The sequence below is a fragment of the Xyrauchen texanus genome, chromosome 18 (genome assembly GCF_025860055.1).
Source record: "Xyrauchen texanus isolate HMW12.3.18 chromosome 18, RBS_HiC_50CHRs, whole genome shotgun sequence".
Taxonomy (NCBI): domain Eukaryota; kingdom Metazoa; phylum Chordata; class Actinopteri; order Cypriniformes; family Catostomidae; genus Xyrauchen; species Xyrauchen texanus.
The window spans coordinates 39,683,239-39,708,687 of NC_068293.1; the positions used below are offsets into that span (position 1 = coordinate 39,683,239).

Consider the following 25,449-nt stretch of genomic DNA (forward strand, 5'->3'; position numbering starts at 1 on the left):
TAAAAGCGAGCACTCAAGCATCTCACTAGCACACCATTTCATGTTTCAAGTCATTTCAAGTTCGCTTTGATTTGAACGTGTCCAAATGTTCACAGCTAGTAGTGCAAATAGATTCTCCACTTACATCAGTTCATCTCATTTATAGCAATCTCCGGAGACCCGCTGTGAGGAACGAGAGCACGAGAGGGGGGGAATTATAGCATTGATTGATTGACAGTGTATTGAACGAATCAGTGATAATCAGAGCAATGTCTCCCCTCACGGGACTTTTAGTCTATATTTGGCAGTTCCCCCCCTCACAACCACACCACGCTTTAGTTGCTCAATGAGATTGCAATGAGCTGAAGGGAGGCTTGAGAGACGCTGCCTCCCTCTGAAACTGTATCCGCTGGGTGTCGCTGTTTTTTTCTCAACCGAATTTTTGAGGAGGCATTGCCTATTTGCCTCCTCGGAGAAATCGCTACCGCTTCAGATGCAGCTTTGTGCCATCTTTGCTAAGTAAAGTTGGCTTAATATGACGTTAGTTTTTGTTAACGATAATGACATTGTGTGACAGGGTGGTGGGCGGGGCCGGGTCGTGATACTGCACACCCGGCCCCTAATCATGCTAATCAAGCCTCCGAGAGGGATAAAGGCTGACTGGAGACTGCAGTGTGAGAGAGAGAGAGAGATTTACGGGCAGCTGTCCGACACCTTTGTGTGTTTCTCTTTTCGTTTAAGTTCTTCATTAAAATAATATTTATATTGTCAAGCCGGATCTTGCTGCCTCCTTTCCATTAATCCCTTTACACTGGTCCTGAAACCCGGGAAGGAGGAGGGATGCGCCGTATTGCAGTTCTCGCCGCTACCATCCACCCCAAAGGAGCAGCCGCGGCCATCCGCCGGAGGACGAAGGAGCCCGGCCGCCTAGACGGGGCCAGAGAACTGCCTCCGATCCACCCGGAGAGGCGCGGCTGTCGTCCGCTAGAGGTTGGAGGAGTGGCCGAGGACCAAGTTACGGCAAATCAGAGAACCGGCAAGTTTTTTTTCTTCTTCTCTCTCTCTCCTCTCTCTCTCCCGCTGCCGCTACATGTTGGCCTTTCCCTCTCTTTTAAATTTTACTTTGGTTTTTAGGGATTTTAGGATGACCTACCGGCAGATGGGTCGGAAGGCACGCCCCACAGGGAAAGAGGGGGAGGGGGGGTGTACGTCATGCGGGGGGCTCCCTGGCCTGAGAGAACGAGGGAGGAATGTGACAGGGTGGAGGACGGGGCCAGGTCGTGATGCTGCACACCCGGCCCCTAATCAGGCTAATCAAGCCTCCGAGAGGGATAAAGGCCGACTGGAGGCTGCAGTGCAAGAGAGAGAGATTTACAGGCAGCTGTCCGACACCTTTGTGTGTTTGTGTTTTCATTTAATTTCTTCATTAAAATATTATTTATATTGTCAAGCCTGTTCTCGCCTCCTCCTTTCCATTAATCCCTTTACACACTGCTTATGACAAAGTACAAAAGAAAGTGCATTAAAATCATTGCAATATTCAGTTTTAAAATTATACTTTGTAAACCTGAATTGGATGTTCCATATGAACAGATATTTACTATGATGTAGCTACAATGTATGTTATTAATAGATTTCAATGCCAAGTGATCTTATAATAATTATAATGTCAATTTATGGAGATTTAAATGATCAGTTTGTTTGTAGAAGTCTCTTGGGACATCTGACCAATTGGAAGTTATAGTGTTTGACATTGCAGCTTAACACTGAGAACTCATTTGGTTTAGTTATCTGCTCATAAATGCACATTTTCCCAAGCTTTTGTGTGTATGTCACTGATCTATATGACAGATAAGACCCTAGCTTGTGGCTGACCATGCCAGGAATAGATATCTGGTCCGAATCGGTCCCCTGAGATCCCAGCTAGACATTGCGTTATTAGTGTTTACACTGTACGGGTTATGGCTAGAGAGATCAATCTATTCTCTGTGGTCTGAGCTCATGGTTGTCATGGTTACGATGATCTCATAGTGGTGTATACAGCTGGGGTAACCAACCCCCCCTCGATCTACCCCCTTTCCTGTAATGTCCAGCTGTTCAGGTGAAGGGGGCAACATTGCTCGTCTCATTTTTGTCTAAAATAATTTCAGCATGAGGTTTACTTTACAAAAATGTATGCACCACTTGACGAATTACACAATTATATGAATTTGACGAATTTAAAAATATTGGGGACCCCCCAAAGTCTATGTTTTACTTCTTACGGGGGGTCCCTAAAGCTTTATGGTGGGTCCTGCGCCACCTCCCCCCAACCCCCCCGGTCCTACAGAAAGGAAGAAAAGACCTTTTCTCACTGAAATAAATTTTTTGAGAACCTGTAATAAAATATTTTTCCATTGTGAAGATGAGTCATCCCTTGTTCTGCCTTAAATGGCAGAACCTGCGAATCTTCAGTCTTACTGTGCTAGTGAATTGCAAGCAGTGGGCTGCTGGTTTTAAAGAGAGGAAGGTGCCTCTGCCTGCATCTCTTTAATGATGGTAATGGAGTTGTTTATAAGTGAATGACTCACAATAACAAGCATAAACAAAGCATCTCATTTACATCATTCTCATCTCGCATCACTCACTGGCAGCATCTGTGAGTTCCATTGCTTTCAACCCATCAGTCATCTAGCAATGGTGCCACATGTTTGAAGAGCCGTTCTCTTTTTCCTCAAGGATCTGCACCGATTTTAAAGGATTGCAGAAGAATGATATGTTAAATCATGTGTTAGGCCTTGATTCAGTGGCTTTATTACAAGTTTTGGTAGTATGTGTGCTGATGTTCTTTGCTCTCAATTGCTCTTGAGTGCAGCAATGAGAAGTATCAGTCATGGATCGTCTCTCCCAGTGGTTGGCTGTCAAGAAAGGTCAATGTGTTTGGAAAAATAGTGGGACTCTCAGGTGGTATCCTTACAAGTCATCTGATATCCAGGCCAGTCATAGCAGACACACCTGTGCTTCAAGGCTACATGTAAAGTCTCATTAGAAGAGAGTCCAGACAAAGAATTCTGGTCTCCATACTCTCATGGCTGGGAAACAAACATAACAGATGAATCCCACCTAGGGATGTCCGTCTGTCCATCCATCCATACATCCTTAGTAGCCTTTTTGAAGGCTCTGAAAAGCATAATATCGACTTTTATTCATCCTTCTGCTGCCATTCACAGCTCAGAGTAAATGTGGCCTTATAGACATTTCACTTTTTATTATATTATTAATATTGATCAAAAAACTATTCACATGAAAATGAAAAACCCACTGCCTCTGTGCTTTATTGTTGACTGTTTATGTGACTAATTCATTGCAAAAAACTTGAAGCAAGGTTTATTTTATTTAGAAATACTTCAGTACGAGTTGAATGAAAATTCTCTCATCATATACTCACCCTTATGCCATCCCAGATGTGCATGAATTTCTTTCTTCTGCAGAACACAAATCTCAGCTCTGTAGCTCCATACAAAGCAAGTGAATGTGTGCCAAAATTTTGAAGCTCCAAACATCACATAAATCAGCATAATAGTAATCCATAAGACTCCAGTTGTACTCCAGTGTCTTCAGAAGCAATATGATAGGTGTGGGTGAGAAACTGGTCACATTCACCTTCTTGTGTTTTGATGATTTACATTCTTCATGCATTTTGCCCCCTACTGGGCAGGGAGAAGAATTTCTAGCAAAAAGGTCTTAAATATATATGTCCCCTGTTTCAAAAATATAACCACAAGACACATTAAATGTGTTTACATGATTTTAATGCTAAAATCACATACTAACCTTATCTGTGTACAGTTATATTCAATATTACAACTTTGTGTTCATGACGATGAAATGCTGGTAACACCTGTAATCTGGTAAACTCTGTAATTTCGGTAAATCACTAATTTTATCACACTAACATCATGTAAACACATATAATGTTTACATCTTGTGGCTGTACTTTTGAAACTTTTATGTATTTTTGTGTTTATGGGTTGGCCTCATTCACTTCCAATGCAAGTGCTTTACTGTATCTGAGATTTATTTTTTTTTTTTGTTTTTTTGTTTTTTTAAACGAGAGACGATTGCATTTTAAAAAATACATATATTATTATTATATATATATATATATATATATATATATATATATATATTTTTTTTTTTTTGTGATAATCAACATTATGCCCCAAACCAATATTCAACATGAATAATTCCTTTAACATTTCAATATTCAACTTTTGAAATAATGGAGCATACTGGGAGTTCCTGTACTCATCTAGTAGAATATGGCTCTAGTAACACCATGGACATTGATTCAACTTCCAGAGAATGCATGGACTGATAACATGTGTACATTTAATGCACTGTATGTCACTTTAGATAAAGGTGTTTACCAAGTGATTGCTAGTGATTGCTGTTGTATTAAAATTGGGATTGAGAATTGTGAACCATCCCTGGGATTGTTATTGGCCACTGAAATTTTGATATTGTGAAAACCCTAGTCCCATCTGAAAGGAGCAGATTATCCATGCTGCCCACCTATGACATATATGATTCAATCTAGCATTTACCCGGCGTGCATGCTAGCAATAAGCAAACACATTTGTTAGTCCTCACTGAATTCCCTATTCCAATTTATTTACCTCACATTCTAAATGAAGGGAGCTGCGATCTGTATCCTTTATTGTAAGTGCTTGTGCTCTGTCTTGCTCGAGCTATTAACAATTGCACCATAAGATAGCATTCTGACTGCAGAGCAAATGCTGTTTGGGACTCTTGTACTCACTGTGAGTGAAGGGTGGGAAATGTAATGTTCTAAAAAGCCCACCTTTGTTTGTTTCTGTGTTTTGTTATTTTGTTGTGACATTATGGTAATTAAGAAGGTGCAATTACACTAGAAACAGAGAATGAGTGAGGGAGAGAAAGGTGACTGAATGGAAAGGTAGTGTCAGAGTCCTGCTGTTTCGTTCTAGTCACGTTTCCTTCCTATGTGGCAGGATTCTGACATTCTCGTTATTTGTAGTGTTTTTGAGATTTCTGTTGTGTTTTGTGTTGTGTGAGTGCATGTGGCTGTGTTTGCTTTATCATCGCCATGTGCACTTGTGTCTGTTTTGGTCTGTATGTTGGCACATGGCTTTGTGTTTGTCGGCTATGTGCTTCCTTGACTCTGCCTCCTTGTTTCCCCTCTTCACTCTCCCTCATTGAGTCCTTGAGTTAATTAGTCTTACCTGTTCCTCATGTGCTCTCCATGGCTGTATATGGAGATAGGAATGTACTGAGGCACGTCCGAATCCAGTGTTCGTGTCGCATCCTGTCTACAGAGATACCTTCATCTGATCGATTTTTGAAGGCAGTATAGATGTATCCTTTGCTGTCTAAGAAATCCCACAATCATATGCGCACCATTCCACAATGGTTTAGCTGAGGAACAAAATGGCGGCTGAAGAGGCCGTTGATAGTCAATTTGTGTATAAATGTATGTTTTTAGTTACTTTTTCCAACTTTTCCATTTCTAGTGAGAAAGTAGTATTGTAGTTATTAAATATACACTTGGATATCACCAAAATTCTCTTGATTTTGTTCTAGATTATTAGACAGTTCAGTCCAATCGAACTAAAATGAAACCGATATTTAGTTGACAACAGATTGTGATAATCAGTTGCTGTTATCCTTGCAACGATGTGACGATACTGCCTCAGTAGCCAGTTTCTGGGGGTACCTTAGTATGCAAGCACTGTCTGTTGAGTCAATGACTGATAGGGCAGTAAGGCAACAATACAGCAACCTTTGGTTTCAGATGCCTCCCATGTATATATTGTGCTTCCTTCTCTCTTGTGTTTGTTGGATTGTATTGTTGTTCACTTGTTCTGGTTGGTTTCCTGTGCCTGAAAATTCCTCGGTAGGTTTGATTCTTGTCCTTTTTCCTTTTCTGTTGGTTTAGTGCTGTGTGGCCAAGTTTATGTTGATAATCCCTCACAATGGAGAAAAATTATGTTCAGTTCTTTAGTTAATAAAATATTTAGTTTCATTCCTCCGTTTGGTTTCTCATTCCTGCAAAATCATTGACAGGTAGAGACATAGAAACACTATAATGTAGCTTGTACTCTGCTTAAAAGGGTGAATGAAAACAAGGCCAGGTCACTTTTAACCCAATTATAATACAAATATTATTTAGTGTGAAGAAAGGTAAGACCATTAAGATGTTTTGCATTGTGACATTATTTTCATGACAATCAAGCAAATATTTTACCCCCTAAAATTGCATTTGTTTAATTTGTTTATGGTAAGTTTATAGTATGTAAACATTGTATTTTGTTTAAAAAAATATATATATATAATATTTAGAGAACTCTGAAGCAGGGTTTACTGTAATTAGAAATGCATAAAGGCTTGGATAATTCAAACTTTTAATGGAATGTCCCGGGTTTCTACTTCAACTCTGAAAATGAAATAAAAAAGATAAGAAATTATATTTTAAATAAAGAAATTGAAGAGTATTTTAAACATTTTTGTGTTATGACATTATTTTCATGACAACTCACCAGATTCTCAGTAATGTTATATGGCACATTTTGATTTCAAATTTATAGTACAAATATTGTATATTTTATAGTAAACAAAATATGTATAAAAAATGTAAATAAAAAAAAAAATATGTATATGATGATTTTCTTAAAATTCTAGTTAATGTACAGTAATCTTTACCTGTAATATTGTAAAAACATTGTATAACAGGGTTTAAAATGGGCAAGGAGGAGGTGGAAACTGACTGAACAGTCAAAATAATGTTTAATGAAAACGTAAAAAGACATAAACAGAAACACACACGGCTGCTGAGTGTGGCTCCCTCTCTCTCGAACTGCCACATCCGGCTCGACTTTATCCCTCTCCTCGGCTTATTAGCCCGATTGGGTGTATCCCGGCCTGGCCCTCATCTTCGGCACACTCCTCCCTCCTTTGACTAAGGCCAAGGAACCCCCTGCATGATGTACCCCCCAACTGAGGGAATTTCTTTAATTAGATCTTGGAAAATATTATGCACTTTATTTTACAGTACATGTACTTTCAGTATACTTACAGTGTACTTAACCAAGAAACTGAGAAATATTAGGTACATGTACTTTATATGAGTTAATATGAGTAAGGGTTGGGCTTATGTTTAGGGATTATACCTAGTAAATACTATAGTTGTAATTATATAGTATGTACATGTAGAGCAGTACTGTTACATAAATTACTACCTGCTTCTGTGCCAAGGCACTTTTCTAGTAACTACACATTTTGTCAAATTTGAATTATGACTGAAATCGTGTCTCTTAAACTATTATCTGTTCTGAGACTGATGGGGAAAGCTTTTTAGCGTAACTATTCTCAGATTCAGAAAAAAATTTGTAGTAGTAACTTTAAAGAGTAGTTGTTTTTTTGGCTAGTTTTCCCAGTTGCAGTGTTGGTGTAGTTACTGCATTCTTTTTAATTTAAGGTAGTTTGACGGAGACACATTCTTGACTGGTATCGAGTTTATTCTCAGACTCTGAAAGCAAAACCAGAAATGTTCTTGAGATGTACATCTGATAGATCTGAAAAACTGCCATGACAGAGCAGAAATGATTTTAGATAGCGGAGGCTACTTTCCCATCATCCTCTCTGCCTCCTCCCCTTGCTGGCTCTTTTTTAAGTCTCTTTTTGTTCTCTTTTTATCGGTGGAAGCAGTTTATCATTTGACTTCACAGGTCAGTGTCTTCATTAAAGTCAGCCCTTGAGTGGCAATAAATGAGTGGGCTCAGAGCATGCAGAGCATGAGCATAATGAAATGTTGTCCGCATTAATTTACGCAAAGCCTTGGGACACAATCAACCAAGAAGACTTTGATTCCTTTAATAAGTGGCTTGTTCGTCCTTTTCCTTTGTTTTGTCAAATTTTCCCCATCTGCCCCAGTTAATTAACCAGATGCACCAAAATAGACCTGCTGTTTGAATGTCCATGAGGTTCTTACACATTCTAGAGCACCGATGAATTAAATTAATAAAATTAATACTGAAACTGAGGGGTATATACTGTGGTGACCAAAAGTTTGGAAATATGTACAGATTTTGCTCTTATGGAAAGAATTGGTACTTTTATTCACACTTCCTGTAGCACTTGCCGTAGATGTGACTGTCTTGTTGGGCACTTCTCACGCACCTTACAGTCTAGCTGTTCCCACAAAAGCTCAATGGGATTAAGATCCTGTGGAGCGGAGGGGGGCGGGGCCGGGTCGGAATATCGCGCGCCCGGTCCCCAATCGGCCTGATGAGGCGCGCAAGGGATAAATGCGGCCGTTGACGATGGTTCGAGAGAGAGAGAGAATTACAGGCATGTCCGTCATGTGTATTGACAAGCCGGTTCTCGCCTCCTCCTTGCCCATCCTTTAACTGTGTTACATTGGTGCCGAAAGGCCGGGAAGGAGGAGGGATGCCCGTTGCAGAGTCCTCGACACTGCCGTTCACTCAGGGGAGCGCCGCTGCCATCTGCCGGGTGACAGAGTAGCCCGACCGCCCGGATGCGGGGAACGGCTGCCGTCCGCGGGGCAAATGGGGATTGGATACCCCGACCGCCTGGAGCGAGGGAGCCGCTGCCGGGGGCGGAGGAGTGCCCTGCCGTCCCCAGAGACGCGGAGGGGTCGAGGGAGACCGCCGTCCGCGAGGGGAGGAGGGAAGAAACTCTCCGACCGCCCGGAGCGGTAGGGCCGCTGCCAGGGGCGGGGGAGTGTCCCCATTTGCTGCCAGAAAAGCGGAGAGGCGTTCTGCCTGCTGGGGGTCGAAGGTTTGACTCCGGTTCGCCCGGGGTTGGAGTAGCTGTCGTCTGCCTGAGTGTGGAGGAGTGTTCGAGGACCACGCAACGGTACATCAGAGAACCGGTGAGTGAGCTTTTTCTCTCTCTCCTCTCTCTCTCCCTTTCGCACCGTGTTGGCCTTTTCCCTCGCCTATTTTTTTGTTGTTGTTTTTTTCCCCTCCTGTCTCCTCCCAGGGCGAGGAAGGCGGGGATGACCACGCGGGACGCAAGATGGCACCCCGGCCTGAGATAACGCCAGGAGGAGTGTGGAGGGGGGCGGGGCCTGGTTGGAATACCGTGTGCCCGGTCCCCAATCGGCCTGATGAGGTGCGCGAGGGATAAAGGCGGCCGGTGACGATGGTTCGAGAGAGAGAGAGAATTACGGGCATGTCCGTCATGTGTGTGTATTGATGTTTGTGTGTTTTGAGTTTAATGAAATTATCATTTATATTGACAAGCCGGTTCTTGCCTCCTCCTTGCCCATCCTTTAACTGTGTTACAGATCCATAACACTCTTGTCCAATTATCTGTTGCCCAATGTCTGTTTCTTTGCCCACTTTAACCTTTTCTTCAAAAGTGGCTTTTTCTTTGCAATTCTTCCCATTAGGCTGAACCCCTGAGTCTTCTCTTTACTGTTGTACATGAAACTGGTGTTGAGAGAACTGGTGTAGAATTCAATGAAGCTGTCAGATGAGGACATGTGAGGCATCTCAAACTACAGACTCTGATGTACTTATCCTCTTGTTTAGTTGTACATCTGGCCTTCCACATCTCTTTCTGTCCTTGTTAGAGACAGTTGTCCTTTGTCTTTGAAGACTGTAGTGTATACCTTTGTGTGAAATCTTTATTTTTTTGGTAACTGAATTTTAAAGGAAAATACCAATACTTCAAACTAAGAGTCCTAGATAATTTCAACATAAAATTATCTGGAATAGAAGGATGACACAAGGGGTTCATATGGTCACACTACCATTGTTAGATCCAAATCACCGTCGTGGAGGATCTTATGAAGTTTTAGGCCAAAAAGTTGAATTTAAGTTGATGTAAATCAGTCTTAAAAGTTCAAATGTGTCAAATTGTAAACCCGTAACTGCATTCAAATTTTTATTAAAAAGGACTATTTATTGTTTCAACATGTCTATTAAGGAATACATTAAACCTACTAACCTTAGGGTTAGGGTTAGGTTTAGGGTCCTCATGTACCACTCACAGATGCCATCTTTTAGCCTGTGCCACCTTTACTTCGTTTCCCTTTACATACATATTAACCGTATGTCACGCATGATTTTGAAAAATTCTGGCATACATGTGTCTAAATTTTAACCTTTATCCTATAGATAGCAACATTATGGTTTCATTCCTCTTTATTTATTTACTTTTTTTACCCTAATCTTTTATGTCTGATCAGCACTGTTCTTCCGTTTGTGGGAGGCACTGTAGTTTGCTTCTGTCTGCTACCGTGTTGACAGGATCCATCCACCCATGGCAACAGAAGATAAAGGGGTGGGGCAGTAAACCTGTGGGGGCATATCCCTCCACCCAAAAAAAAAAAAAAAAAATATATATATATATTTTACACACAAACAAAGGCCTACCGTATGGTTGAGAAGTCAGTTAAATGGTTAAAATGACATAAGGATTTAAACAGCTTGGTACGTCTCACATCTTTCTATACATATGTTTATTTTGAAATTTAGCCATATTAGCTCAGTTGGTCGTTCAGCGTGATGGTGCTTGTTACGCATGACAGTAGTGCTGGTGAATGCAGCTGTAATCGTTGATGGGGTGGCATCCTGCTGACATGATGGCATTTACTGATCTGTGAGGCTTGTAGCCTGTCTGCAAGCTCTGCCCCACCTTCCTGTACTCCCTGCCTCACTTCAAAGCCTTCTCACAAGCTTTAGGACCAAGGTGCCAATGCGAAATTCGTCCAAGGTGGAGTTAGGGGTGCCTTGGCCCCAGCTAAAATTGTTTGGCCACTTCTATACCCCTGTCTTGAAAAACTCCTGGTTATGGGAAGTCCCAGAGGTAATCTGGACCTCCCCGAATGACTTTTTCCATTTTCTGCATCGATTATGGGGGGAAATCTGCAGAATGGATTTAAAGGGATTGTTCCCCCAAAATGAAAATGTTGTGATCAGTGATGTCATACAATGGCAGTTTATGGTGATCGCCTCTTCAAGCTTCAAAAGGATGCAAAAGAATAATTTAGAAGTCTAATAAATGATTTAGTGACGCTCATGATTGTTCTGAAAGCATATGATAAGGTTTGATGAGAAACAAACCGAAATGAGATGTATTATTTAGTGAAACTCTTGACCAACTGTTGCTGTCCAGTACGCTTTCACGAGACTGCACGAGAGCAACATTTTCAATACTCTTGGCTTCAAAGTCCTTATTTCCACTCCATACTTGTCCTTATGAAAATATAGTCCTTGCACAGGATGTTTAATTTTTTTTTTTATAAGTCACAAGAGCATGTCTACATACACAATCTCACATTTTATGCTTCATAACTTTTTTCCTTTATCGGGGTAAGGTCGCAAACTGTTTAAGCTAAAAAAGCATGCTTTTAGATTGGCACACATATATTTCTGCTCATATGCATTGCACATCAACACATTTACCAGTGTCGTTACCTATCAAATGTGTGTCACATGCACATGTGTACATGTTAACATCTTTAAGCAGAGAAATGGTAAATGGTATGCACTTATATAGCACCGTTTTAACCTTAACAGTATTCAAAGCGCTTTACACTGTGACTCATTCACCCAATCACATTCATACACCTACATGCAAGGCGCTAGCCTGCCATTGGGAGCAACTTGGAGTTCAGTGTCTTGCCCAAGGACACTGTGGCATGTGGATACATGTGGGCCAGGATTTGAACCACCAACCCTGTGATTAGTGGCCGACCTGCTCTACCAACTGAGCCACAGCCGAATAATCCAATGATTTCAAATCTCATGTAAACGTGGACAATTTTCCTGCCTTTTCTGATTTTATTTGTAAGCTGATATCTGGTAGTTATAAGAGTTTTGGGGTGCATGTATATGCAGTGGCAGGCCGTGCATTTAACACTCTATGCCTTTGGGCATCATACATTATGTTGCAGCTAACTAATAATACTAATTAACATTTTAAAAACACGTCCACGCACGAAACCCAGAAATTGAAACGACACTTAATGCTCAAGCAAGCCTAATTTTGACTGCAGCATGACTGTTTTGTTAAATGAACATCAAAAATCATAATTTTTCATATGAATTTAACAAGGAGGTCTGGTAGTACCTGGAAAAATCTATCTAATAATATTTGCAATTTAAATGTCGCTTGCAATACATTTTTTCGTTTCATCAGGGTACACGGTTATGCTGCGTTCCATGAAAGTTGGATGAGGGATATTCCTACATAATATCTCCTACCATAAATGCATTCCATTCCCCGATGATGTTTAAGAAAACAAAACTGCAACACTCTCATTAGCTTAGCAGGTGTTTGACTGTCATTAGAGATGTATCCTAGCAACCCAACTGATAAACAGTGCTGCAGCGCTAGCATTTGTGCTTCAGGTGTATAATTATTAAAAGAGATTATATGTTTGTTAAACAAGCTTTAATATCATGTAAAGTGGAAACGAACTAATTTATCAATATTACTTGTTAATAAAGTGAATGTTTATCACTTATTTTGGATATCTCCCTGAGTGCCGACATGTTTGTGTGACATCATGCCCTTGCATCTCGGCGAAATCAGAGCCTATATGTTGTAATTCTGACTTCAAGTTGAATTTCATTGCATTTTTCTTAGTAAGAAGTTGTAAAATCTGACTTTCCAAATTGAATTGAATGCAGCACTTCTTTGCTCCAGCAGCCTAATTTACACTTAGAAAACTCCTGATGTTGCTATAACAATGCAAAAAGCACTTACCAATTTACTTGAAGTGAATATCAGTCCTCCTTTCCTGTTTAACTATGTTCGTGCATGATCGTGCAGAACATCTGACTGGGTAAACGTTTCGTTTTTCTCTATTTGTTTGTAGATTGATTAAGGTATAAAGGTGATTGAGAATGTAAGGATGAAAAATATTTATTTATTTGGCATGTTAATCCAGCAGAGAAGGCTTTGCTTGCCCTGAGAATTCACCACTGTGTAAACGTACACATTGTTGTTAAATTAGGAATTATAAACTATATTAATACATATTTTATTTAAAACGAATAATATTGAAAATATAAAAAAATGTGTTCGATTAGGAATATTGGTAACACTTTACAATAAGGTTCCATTCTTTAACATTAGTTAATGCATTAGGGATAACGAACAATCAATTAACAATATACTTTTACAGCATTTATTAATCTTTGTTAATGTTAGTTGATAAAAATACACTTGTTCATTGTTAGTTCATAGTGCATTAACTAATGTTAACAAATGCAACTTTTGAATTAAAAAATTTATTTGTATGTGTTGAAACTAACATTAACAAATGCTTAGTTAATAGTTAGTTAATGTTAATAAATGCTTAAAAAAATATTGTTCATTGTTAGTTCATGTTATCTAATGTTGTTAACTAATGATAACAAATGGAGCCTTATTGTAAAGTGTTATTTGAGAATGTCATATTGTTGTTGACTGTTGTTTGTCATATTGTCTTAAATGACTTGAAAAGTAAGTAATAAATATAAGGTCTTCTTGAATGAACATTTCAAGAAAATACATGCAGAATCGTATTGATTTGTTGTTAAATTGGCTCTTCCCATCTCATTTTGGCCCTTTTGTGGCCCCCCTCTTTATAAAAAACAAGAGTCTTGCCACTGATGCCTTCCAGACACCACAGTAAGTGTGCTCTAAACAGGGTCTATTTCAGGCATAGGCAAACTAGGCAATCGCCTAGGGTGCCACCAGCTGGGGAAACATTAAAAAACATCTGGCCTCAACTGCTCAAACTCTTTAGAACATGCTAGAAGATACCATTTGCTCCCTATCTTATTTAGCATGTGTTTTTGCTTCCTCTAATGCATTTTAGCATCTGTCACTTTGTGGATTGTTTGACACTTACTGTGTGGTTTGATTCTTAAATGATCCTGTCTCTAGGTTTTGCTAGAAGAAGAGAAGGGCTCCACAGCAGAGAAAGAAGATGAGGAATGGGAGAAGGCCTTGTCTGTGGAGAGGTTTGGGGACATCATTACGGAGTCTGCTATCAATGGTGCTGACAAAATGGGCCGCAGCTACAACGAGAAAGACTTTGAGTGTAAATACAGTTTGATGTATACTGTATGTGCTCTCTATTTTAAATCATTACTGGGTGGATAGTCTTCTTGTAAAGCCATTTAAAAAATGCTCTTTTAAAGTCATTTTAATTATGTGAGGTGACATATTTTTGAGTGAAACAGGATTTTCAAAACACAAAATGTAGGACAGGTCTAATTTTAAGAATTGGGATGTAATTGTATCGTAAACTGGGCGTTCTGTACCAGAATGGGCCAGTGCAGCTTGCTTGGTTTAGTCTCAATATGACTGTGGATTACAGGAGGGGTTAAAAAGGAAGAGGGATTGGTCAGTTAAAAAAAGAAAAAGAATAAAGAGCAGCTATTATCATTTGATCAAGTGTACAAAGATACAATTACAAAGATCAAACATTTTGAAATATACTTTTAAATTGTGCATCGATTAATCACTCGCAGAAAAACCAGAAACATGCATTAAAGAAATAATTCACTCAAAACGGAAAATTCTTTGATAACTGTCTGTCATAGTAGAAACAATCCCAAATTAAAGTCACAGTGAAGTGCCTTGATGAGCACAGTTCGATCTGGTGTTTTAACGTATTTCCTTCTGAAACAGGAAATGGGGGTGGGACATGTCAAACAGCTTGTCCCTTTTTACAAAAATAGCCAATAGGCTTTAGATTACAGTCACACATGTGTAACCCTTTCCATCGTGCTGCTTCTCATGTCAGACCCAGTTACCGGGAAAATTGAGAACTGATCTCAGTACCGGCCCAATAATTTTCCATTGACTTGAGAACAGAAAAAATATGATAATTAACAAATATTAATAACTCCAGCCACTTTCTCTGCATTTAGATGAATGCATTAGATGGAAGAATTCAGGCTTGAAATGCCTCAAACACATCAGCGAATTCACCATTGTTCCTCCTCCTTCGAAATGTAAAAATTCAAGCCAGGAAGTTTGGGGGGTTGAACAAGGTTTTGGGAGGGAAACAGCAGAAAATACACCTCTTCAGTCTGCGCCAGGTTTGTGTACATGGCAGGCTTATGTAGAGGTGGGGTTAAAACTGACGAAGAACTTAAGACTAACTGCCACGCAACCTGACATACACCACAGAGAAGAGTTAGTCATATTAGCAGAAGTTAAAGTTTTGAAATTTTGATTTTGACAAGGTCAAAAAATTTTTATATAAAACACAACATGCCTGGATGAATCATGCACAATAAGACTTGTAACATGCATTAAGAAAATAAATAGTGGCGGTTTTGATTTCAGCCAACTCTAAAGTATTTTTCACTGAAAATCTTGATGTCCGTTGCGCGTTCATGAACGTTATGAGAAAGGGTCGTTCACGTTGACTTTTGCAGCCAATACGCATGACACTATGAACAAGCTTTTTATGGGGCTCATGAATGCGCAATACACAGTTTTTGTTTTTCAATTTTGGGTTGTTTCTCACTAAAACCTGTCAAATGTCTTCAGGAGTCTTGGAATATGAAGCACAAGTCACATGGACTACTTTTAGGACTTTTAAGAAAGTCATATGGGGTTGGAACAACATGAGGGTGTGTAAATGATTCCTTTTTGGGTGAACTTTCCTTTTAAAAAAATAAAAGGGATCAATTTTGTTTTCATGTTGACTTTTAAATTAGTAATGCAACTGTTTTTGTAAAACATTGACAGTCCAAGGGGGCAGCCTTCCTCATGGTCCTAAAAGCTTCCGTCTTCAAATGCATCTTGAGGAAGGTGTCTTAGAAGTTCAGAAATACAGAAGTGCATTGCTTTTTAATGGGCACTCTCACGTTCCCAGGCTTCCTGCAGGGCTGTGTCTGTGCCAGTCGCTTTCCAGACCCTGATAAATCAAGGCCCACATTTTCATCTTCATGTGGCGACAGTAGTAGGAGGTGTAAACTAGCTTGTGATTCATTCGATGCAGAGCAGAGAGGCGCACAGGGCTGCACAAGAGCTCCAAACCGCACATTAGCATTTCCTTATAGCTGAAGCTTCAAAGGCAGCAGCTACTGCTCTTAAAGGAATAGTTCACCCAAAAATAAAAATTCTGTCATTATTTATCCTCATGACAAAATGTTAGTTACTGCATTTTGCCTTTGCTGTGCAGTGTGCATTATGCCTTATTTAAATGGTCTCTGTCTATGTACAGATCACCGGCACACATTCCACCACACCCACCATCCCCTATCCACCCACCTCCCCCCACAGCGTTTTCGCAAGAGGGTGCTAAGTATGGACCGTCGACGAAAGAAAAAGAGGAAGAAAAAGAAGACATCTATGCCGCCGTCAGATGTCACGCCCACTATTCATGAGGTGGATGAGGAAGAGGTGGAGTCGGAGACTGAGGGACAGTGCCAATCAGCCACGCCTACCGAGCCAACTGAAGAGCTGCCACAGGTAATTTAATGTCATCGGCTGTCAAAATGGCATACTAGTTTACTGCATACTGTGCACTATGTAAAATCAGTAGTGGAACAGTGTGCATTATATATCAATAAACATAATTATTTGACTGGATAGCTAAAAGTTATGTCAAGATATGTGTTCTGGATGCCGCCGAAGCCGAAGGATGGATATTCTGAAAGACATGAATTATGTCTTAAAAACAAATAACAAATTAAATAATAATAGCATAATAATAATAATAATGACTATTATTCTGAATATTATTATTAGGCATTTATTATGAATACGCACATAGGAATGTAACAGAGTAATCTTTTAAAATGGGCGTTTCATTTATTGTTGTCTCATTTCCAGTTTAAGCCCTGCCCACATTCAGTTCTATCCGAATACAGATGCAGATCATTTTGCCATAGGTACAGATAATGAAATCGCTGCACACCCCTAATATGTGTGGATGACTGTGTTAGAAAGGTGGAATGGGACATTGGGGAGATGGTGACTGATGTTGTGATGTCACAGCTCAGTTTGGGAAGTGAGGAGGATCTGGCAGCTGACCTCCCTCTCACCAGCTTCCATATGGAGAGTGAGAGACCCCCCAGCAGTGAGGAGATCCCACCCAGCCTCGCCAGAATGGAGGAGGAGCAGCAGGGAGCGCAAGAGCGACCGGACAGAGAAGAAAAGGAGGAAGAGGTTTCCAACAGGTATATTATATTAAGTAAAATAAAGAAGGATTTACACTTGCACTCAAAACATAGAAACATTAAATGTGCAGTTTAAAGCAATAGCTCACCCAAATATAAAAAATAACGTCACCATTGCGTCACCCCCGTTTCTCTTAATGCACTTTCTTTCGTGGAACTCAAAAGAAGACATTTTGCAGGATGGCCTTTTTTCCTGTTTTACTTTGCACTGATTGGGAATAGAGCTGAGCCGACAAATGCTATTTGAGAGCTACAATGGAGGAGATTTATGAATAAAAATTAAAATGTATGTCTTTTCCTCACACAAACTTATTGTATGGTTTCAGAAGACCAAACACAAGTTTGGTGTTTTTTTTTTTTTTTAGCTTAACAGACCCAGTGCCTTTCCACTTGATTAAGTGTTTCAAGTGGTCAATTTTCAGAAGTTAATCTGTTAGTTTTGCCTTCAATGGCAAGTATCATCATGACGCAACATTGTAAAGCAATGGAATACTATTAAATCAGTTGATGACTTTGTCTGCACAGTGAATTTGAAAAGGTGTACTCTATTGCCCTCTGCTGGTTAATCCACTCTACAAGGCATTGGAAGTATACTAAACCCATTTAGTGAGCTCTTTCTTTTTGTTTTATGTCTTTATGGTTATTTAGTGAAGGTACATGTACAATAAAATTTTTTTTTAATATAAATATATTTTAAATAAAATATATTTTATTTTGAATGGGCTGCAAGGTGGCTTAGTAGTTTGCATGTTCTCCCTGTGTTTGCGTGGGTTTCCTCCGTGTTCTCCGGTTTCGCCCACAAATCCAAAAACATGCAGGTTAAGTGAATTGGAGACTCTAAATTGCCCCGTAGGTGTGAGTCCCCCAGCCACTGGGGGTTGCGCCAGGAAGGGCATAACCTGTGCCAAGTCAAATGTGGTGACCCCTAATGGGAGCATCTGAAAGGTGTAGAAAAAGAAGATAATTTATTTGGAATGCATTCATAGCATGGCTTGGCTTATGTGCTTATTACACTATTTGCTTATGTCATCCAGCTATTAAAGTGAGAGTTCACCAAAAAAAAAATAAAAATGATGCACCCTGTTGTTATTCTGAACCCAAATTACTTTCTTTCTTCAGTGGAACACAAAAGGAAATGATAAGCAGAATGTTAGCCTCAGTCGCCATTCACTTTCATTGCTGCTTTTTTTACACACACTGAAAGTGAATGGTGACTGAGTTTATTTCTTTGCTTAACATCCCCATTAGTGTTCCACAGAAGAAGGAAAGTCATACAGGTCTGGAACAACATGATGGTGAGGGTGAAATATCCCTTTAACAACAAATATGAAATTGGTCTGAAAAAATAAACAAACAAACAAAAAATCATTAGTTTTGTTCATTGATGACATTTAAGTTGTACTTTCGTTTTTGTAGATTTGTCCCATCTCCAGAGCCTGCCAGTATGACAACACGGGGCTGGTTTCGCAGAAAGCCCGTCCACCGGCTGGCTGGAGCCCAGCGTACCAGCTATGACCTACGAGAACGCATCTGCATAGGCAGTATGACAGCCATGGAGACTGCTGTGTACCAGAAAGTACCTACAGATGAGGCTGAGGCACAGATGCTGGCCAGTGCTGACCTGGATGACATGAAGAGTAAGCAGTTCTGAAGCTGATGTGATTTATTAAGAGGCATTTAAAGAAATAATTCACACAAGAATGAAAATTCTGTCATTATTTTCTCAACATCCTGTCAATGCCAATCCTATGTACTGTTATGTTTTATGTGGAACACTTAAAGATCATTTTTAGTTGATAGTGACCAGGGACTGTGAGGCTCCAAAAAAGACTAAAACACATCATAAAAAAATATAGAAGTAGTACATACAATTTGTGTGTAAACAAGCCATATGATAGCTTTGTGTGAGATACAGATCAAAATGTATGATTTTACAGAAATTATTCTTCTCTGCTGCAGCTCTAAAATCTCATTCTCCTGGCACGAATCATCAAAGTGCCATTTTTGTGTCTTAGTGTGGTTGTGGTTAAGATTAATAAGAAAGCGTATCAGTGAATAACAAATGAAAGGTTATTAAATACAATTTATTAAATTAATAAAAGATTTATTTTCACCCAAATATGACAATTTTCTCATAATTTACTCCCTCATGCCATCTCAGATGTGTAAGGCTTTCTTCTGCTGAAGACAAAAAATATTTTTTGGAAGAATATTTCAGCTCTGTAGGTCCATACAATGCAAGTAAATGGTGACCAAAACTGAGAAGCTCCAAAAAGCAAATAAAGGCAGCATAAAATTAATCCAAACGACAGTGGTTTCAAAATGTTACTCCTTTTTCACTGTACATCTCGCCACTTCAGTCTCTAGACCCGATCATAGACCCAAGCTCGATTACATTTCCTTGTGCTTGATGAATGTGCAGAGGGATTGATGGCACGAGGAAGTGTAATCAAGCTTAAAATCATGATCGCAATGGAGACCGCTGATGTCAAGACTTATAGTAAAAATGCATTATATTTTGGTCTGTTCTCACCCAAAACTGAGCTTCAGAATTCATTTATTTAACCACTGCATTTTTATTGATTATTTTATCCTGCATTTATGTGCTTTTTGGAGCTTCAAAGTTTACCAAAACTTTCACTTTTTCACAATTCACTTGCATTATATGTACCTACAGAGCTGAGATATTCTTCAAAAAATCTGTTCTGCAGAAGAAAGAAAGTCACACATCTTGGATGGCATTGGGGAGAGTATATGATGAGACAATTGAAATTTGAACTATTCCTTTAAATTTCAGTCTGTTTCTCACACAAAACTATACTGTATGGCGTCAGAAGACATACAATGAAGCACATTAGTTATATGGACTACTTTTAAGGTGTTTTTGGGTTATATTTTGAGTGGTTGTGGTCAAGAGTTTTGTGTTCCACAGAAAAACATTATTAACAGCATTTGTGTTTGTAACAACATCAGGGTGAATAAATAATGACATAAATAATACGTTTTCATTTTTGGTGAACTATTCCTTTAAAAATACTTTTTCCTTAGCCTCCATATCTCCTGCTACAGTACATCAAATTCAGAGTTTTCTCATTGTCACTGTAGCCATGATGACTTTAACAGCCAACAGACAACCTGCATGTTGTTGCGGTCATTCAAGCTTAATTTAAATCAGTACAGTAACTGAAACTAAATTAAATGGGCATGTTTAATTTCATGTGTCACTGGAACCACACCAACGACTGGATTTCTGACCCCTGGTTTATCTTGCTTTTGACAAGCCAAAGTCTGTTGCCCCTCCAAAATCTTATTAAACTCTCACCCTAGAGGAAAGGAATGATGAAAACACTGGAAGAACACCCTTGAGCTGTTTGTTTAATGGATTTGAAAGGTCTTCATTGGCAATTCTTTTGGTAAGTTAGGGGGGACTGTATTCATGTCCATACTCATGAATGTGTTTTGGTGGAATGCAGATCAGTGGGATTAGTGGCCGGGCACAGGCCGTCTCCTCTCTTTTCAGCAGTTGTAAACAAGCCTAAGAGATGTTCAGATGTGGTCAGGGTCATTTGAGCTGCGCCATTTAAAAAGGGATATTTCACCCAAAAATTCTATCATTATTTACTCACCCTCATGGTATCCCAGGTGTGTATAGGTGCGTCCCAAATCACACACTTCTGCACTATTCTACGCCATTTTGTAGTGTAAGTAATGTGAGTAGTACGCTTACACTGAAAATGAAGCAAAAAGAAGTGTACTTTATGTACCCGGATGATGCACATTTTCATGTGGAATATTGTACACTTCATGCACTCAGCACAAGCGGCTTGCCGACGATAGCGGAAGGGGTGGAGTTACCGGGCTGTGCTGCAGGTTTGACAAATCAGTTGTAAATAATGTAGAATGTAGCAGCTGGTGAAGCTTCAGTGGTTCATTCACCTTATAAATGTGAGTTTAATGCTTTACCATCACCACAAGCTGTGTGATTGTATGTTGTTTTAGATACAAGTGTTGAACTGATGTTAGCTAACCTGCTAAAGCTAGCGGCAACACATCACGTGCGTTTGGAACATCACTTCCATCACCTGTTAAAAGGCAAATGCCGAATACCTTATTCAGAAAGGCACGTATAATGACTTCAAAACGAATAATGGATTCACCCGAATAATATACAAAATATTTGTTTGACTGACATTTCACATTTTGCTTGACACCTCCTGACTTCAGAATAATGTTGTTATACATGCACAGACAAAAGAATTTTTCTGTTTCATGCAGATATTCATATCTGAAATACCAGGAAAAGCCAAAGTTAACAACATATTCCACAGTTAACCTACAAAAGTTAGCCTACAAATACAGCTGGTAAGATTGATTTTTATATGTTTAAAAATTATAATTGTATTATTATTATTAGAAGTAGTAGTATTAGGCTATTATTATCAAAATGCATATACAAGGCATATTGTATTAATAGAATCTATAAATGTAAGAGTGTACTTAAAAATGGGTGTCTCATTTAACAGTTATGTGCTTTAGCCCACTACACCACCACCACTCCAGTGGAGACCGGGGCTAGTTGTCACACTTTCTAATCCAGTGAATATTTCTCAGGGTAGGTTTATTTCTGCATGGCCACATAACTTAAAGTATTGGCTACACAAAAGCTACATATCATTTTCACTGTTATTGTCCAAAAAAAAGGATATAGTTCATTGAACACACGCTGACTTTTTGTGATGATATGCCCAAATTGTGGGCCATGCTGTCACACTATATGGGGAAAGTTGTGTCTGTGGAACCTGCCATCAAACCAGTGGAATAGGTTATGATGTGAATGGGGGGGGTGATGGGGAAACGTGTCCCCACTATCACAACCAGCGAATCAAAATCGAAGCCTCTTTTTAAATCTACACCTGAATTAAGCAGCATATGATAGGCTTTTTCTTCAAATGTAAAATATTTTTACAAAAACAATGAGTTCTGTCTGTCTGTCTGTCTGTCTGTCTATCTATCTATCTAATTATCTCTTTATAATGTATGTGTATGTTTATAATATTGTAAATAAATAATAAGAAGAACATTATTTTTAATAGTGAATGGTGAATGGTGACTGAGGTGACTGTGACTTGAGTCATTCTGCCCAATATCTCTTTTTGTGTTTCACAAAATAACAGAATTTTCATTTTGGGTGAACAATTTTTTTTATTAAATAAAAAAATGGTCCTGAATTTAACACCCCTGCTGTAAAGACACTACGGTTTTTCCAACCAATCGAATGTTAGCGGAGGGATCCAGGCTCGTTTAATGAATGACCCTGCTGTTTACACTATGTGGCATACTGTACATAAAAATTTAATATCTAAATATTCCACATGAATGAAGGCTAGCAGAGCACACCAGAGTGCATTTAGGTGGATGGATTCCCTCTAGCTGTAATTAACTTCAGTGGGCCAATTGATTATCCTTTCCAAAGCTTCCGCCTGCAGCCCTTCCTGCTTTTAGAATAGAGGCAGCATTGACTACTGTACTGCTGCAAATGACAAATCAGGCCACCACACTCAGAACCGGCCATTGAATTTAAGACCTAGATCACACTATAGCTGACATATGCAGTATGGCTATACACTGCTCAGATCTGGCCCACTCATCTACACCAGGGATTCAGCGATGGCACATATGTCAAAACTCTCGCTTATGTAATCCAAATATCAGATTTATTTTCTAGTTGATTTGTTAAGCTGAAAGATCCATTTGGTTGTATTTTATATACAGAGTGACTTGCAAATTAAGAGTTTATAATTGCTGACTTTCCAGTAAGAGGTGCCATAGAAAATACAAATAAATAAATCTCTTTAATGTTTTTTAATTGTTTCCCATAGCCAGCAATGAGAAAACATGGAGAACAGATTAAGACATTTGCTTCTGTCTCTTTCTTCACCAGTTTGATATAAAGGCTCTAGTAATCTCACGTCTCCTATGTAGTTTCAGAATAGATCTCAATTATGTCTCAGTTGCTTCTCCTATATGGCAATGAGATTAAATGGAGAGCTAATTGAGATTTATGCTTCAGTCTTTTCTTCAGTTTTCTGTTGAAGAAAAAAAAGCCATAATAATTTCTTGTGTCTCCTCTAGAGGATCCAGAATAGATCTCATCAATGTCTCTCTTGTTTCTTCTAGACAGCAATGAAAATCAATGGAGAGCAAATGGAGGCTTCTGCTGAAGTCTCTATTTTTGACAAATTCTCCTCAGAAAAAGACACGAGTAATCTTGCGTGTGTCACCGCTCAAGTTTCACCATAGATCTCAACAACATCTCATTTGTTTCTCATTGAGAGCAATGAAATCCGCTGGAGAGCAAATTAAGACTTGCACTTAAGTCTATCTTTGGCCGTTTTTCTCTTGAGATGAAGACCCCAGTAATCGCATGATTGTTCTCTAAAGATCTTCTTTGCCTATTTGTCACCTAGTAATCTAGCATATGTCTCCTAGAGTTTCAGAAGTGATCACAACAATGTCTCTATCGTTTCTGCTACAGAGAGAATTGGAGTACAAATTGAGACTTTTGCTGAAGTCTTCTGCTTCTCAGGTTTTTTTCCTCTCAGAAAAAAGACCCAATTAATCTCACGTCTCCTTAGGGATGTGATTCTTCTGGATTAATCCAGTATTCAGTTTTTCCAACTTAAAAATGTGACCTGCATGAATTGTGTAAAACCTTAAAAAATAAATAAAAAGGAGGGAGGAGGGGGGATGTTCATATTTCCTCGGGGGTTAATAATTTATCGACTGTGTCCTGTCCGGTGCATTCTCGATAAGATTTTTCCACCCTAACGTGTCATTCAAACATTCCCTCTGAACTTTACTCACAAACTTTACTACTGCTTCTGCGTCACGCACATACATTGTTGAGAACGTGGGAGACAGACAAGTTTATTTTAATTCATCAAGACAAATAAATTATTAGATATAAAACAGATTTGAACCATTGCCACTGTTGCTGATAGGTTAAAAATGGCTAGCTGCAATGTCAGCATTACTGACATGATATTTGTAGTGAAATCATGAAATTTATCTTCACACAGCGCCACAAATATTTTGTACTGGCCCAAAGGTTTATAACTGAAGCCCTGTCTTCACATCTTCACATATGATAAATAAATGGTAAATGGTCTGCACTTATATAGCGCCTTCTTTAACCTTAGAGGTTACCAAAGTGCTTTATACTGTGTCCCATTAACACACACACACACACACACCACACACACACACACACACACACATTCACACTCACATTCACACACCAATGGCAATATACAAAATAAAAGTAGTCAATGCCAGTGTATTGAACCGTTTGTATTTATAATCATAAAAACCTGTAGATGCAGTCCAGACATTAGAAAATATTCAGTCTAGACAATTTTTTCCCCCGTTTAGATCGGGAAATTAACTTGGGATACGGATGTAATAAAAATGGACATACATTTAAATGCACAATCCAAAAATAACACTAACCACAAGATGAAGAGGGGTTGGCACTCCTAAGAGATTATTATGCATCCTACCAATTGCCGCATCTCCTGTAGAGTTTCAGAAGTGATCTCAACAATGTCTCAATTGTTTCTCCTAGAAATCAATGTGTAACACAGTTAAAGGATGGGCAAGGAGGAGGCGAGAACCGGCTTGTCAACATAAATTATATTTAATTAAACTCAAACCAAAAGCACAAACATAAACACACACATGACAGACATGCCCGTAATTCTCTCTCTCTCGAACCATCGTCACCGGCCGCCTTTATCCCTCGCGCGCCTCATCAGGCCGATTGGGGACCGGGCGCGCGATATTCCGACCCAGCCCCGCCCCCCTCCGCTCCACACTCCTCCCGGCGTTATCTCAGGCCGGGGTGCCACCGGCATGACGTACACCCCCCCATCCCTGGGGCGTGGTGTATCCTGCGTCCCGCGTGGTCATCCCCGCCTTCCTCGCCCTGGGAGGAGACAGGAGGGGAAAAACAACAACAAAATAGGCGAGGGAAAAGGCCAACACGGTGCGAAAGGGAGAGAGAGAGGACAGAGAGAAAAAGCTCACTCACCGGTTCTCTGATGTACCGTTGCGTGGTCCTCGAACACTCCTCCACACTCAGGCGGACGACAGCCGCTCCAACCCCAGGCGAACCGGAGTCAAACCTTCGACCCCCAGCGGGCAGAACGCCCCTCCGCTTTTTTGGCAGCAAATGGGGACACTCCTCCGCCCCTGGCAGCGGCCCTACCGCTCCGGGCGGTCGGAGAGT

At 39.7% G+C, this 25,449-nt stretch overlaps 1 protein-coding gene across 1 annotated transcript in view; it reads left to right on the forward strand.

The window, feature by feature from the left end:
• slc4a3 (solute carrier family 4 member 3) overlaps nt 1–25,449 on the forward strand; it is a 101,247-nt gene that overhangs the window by 32,941 nt on the left and 42,857 nt on the right. Inside the window, exons 3-6 of the mRNA XM_052148117.1 lie at nt 13,906–14,062; nt 16,205–16,452; nt 16,981–17,162; nt 18,579–18,799. Of these exons, the coding sequence (XP_052004077.1) occupies nt 13,906–14,062; nt 16,205–16,452; nt 16,981–17,162; nt 18,579–18,799 (808 nt within the window). The remainder of the gene's footprint in view (nt 1–13,905; nt 14,063–16,204; nt 16,453–16,980; nt 17,163–18,578; nt 18,800–25,449) is intronic.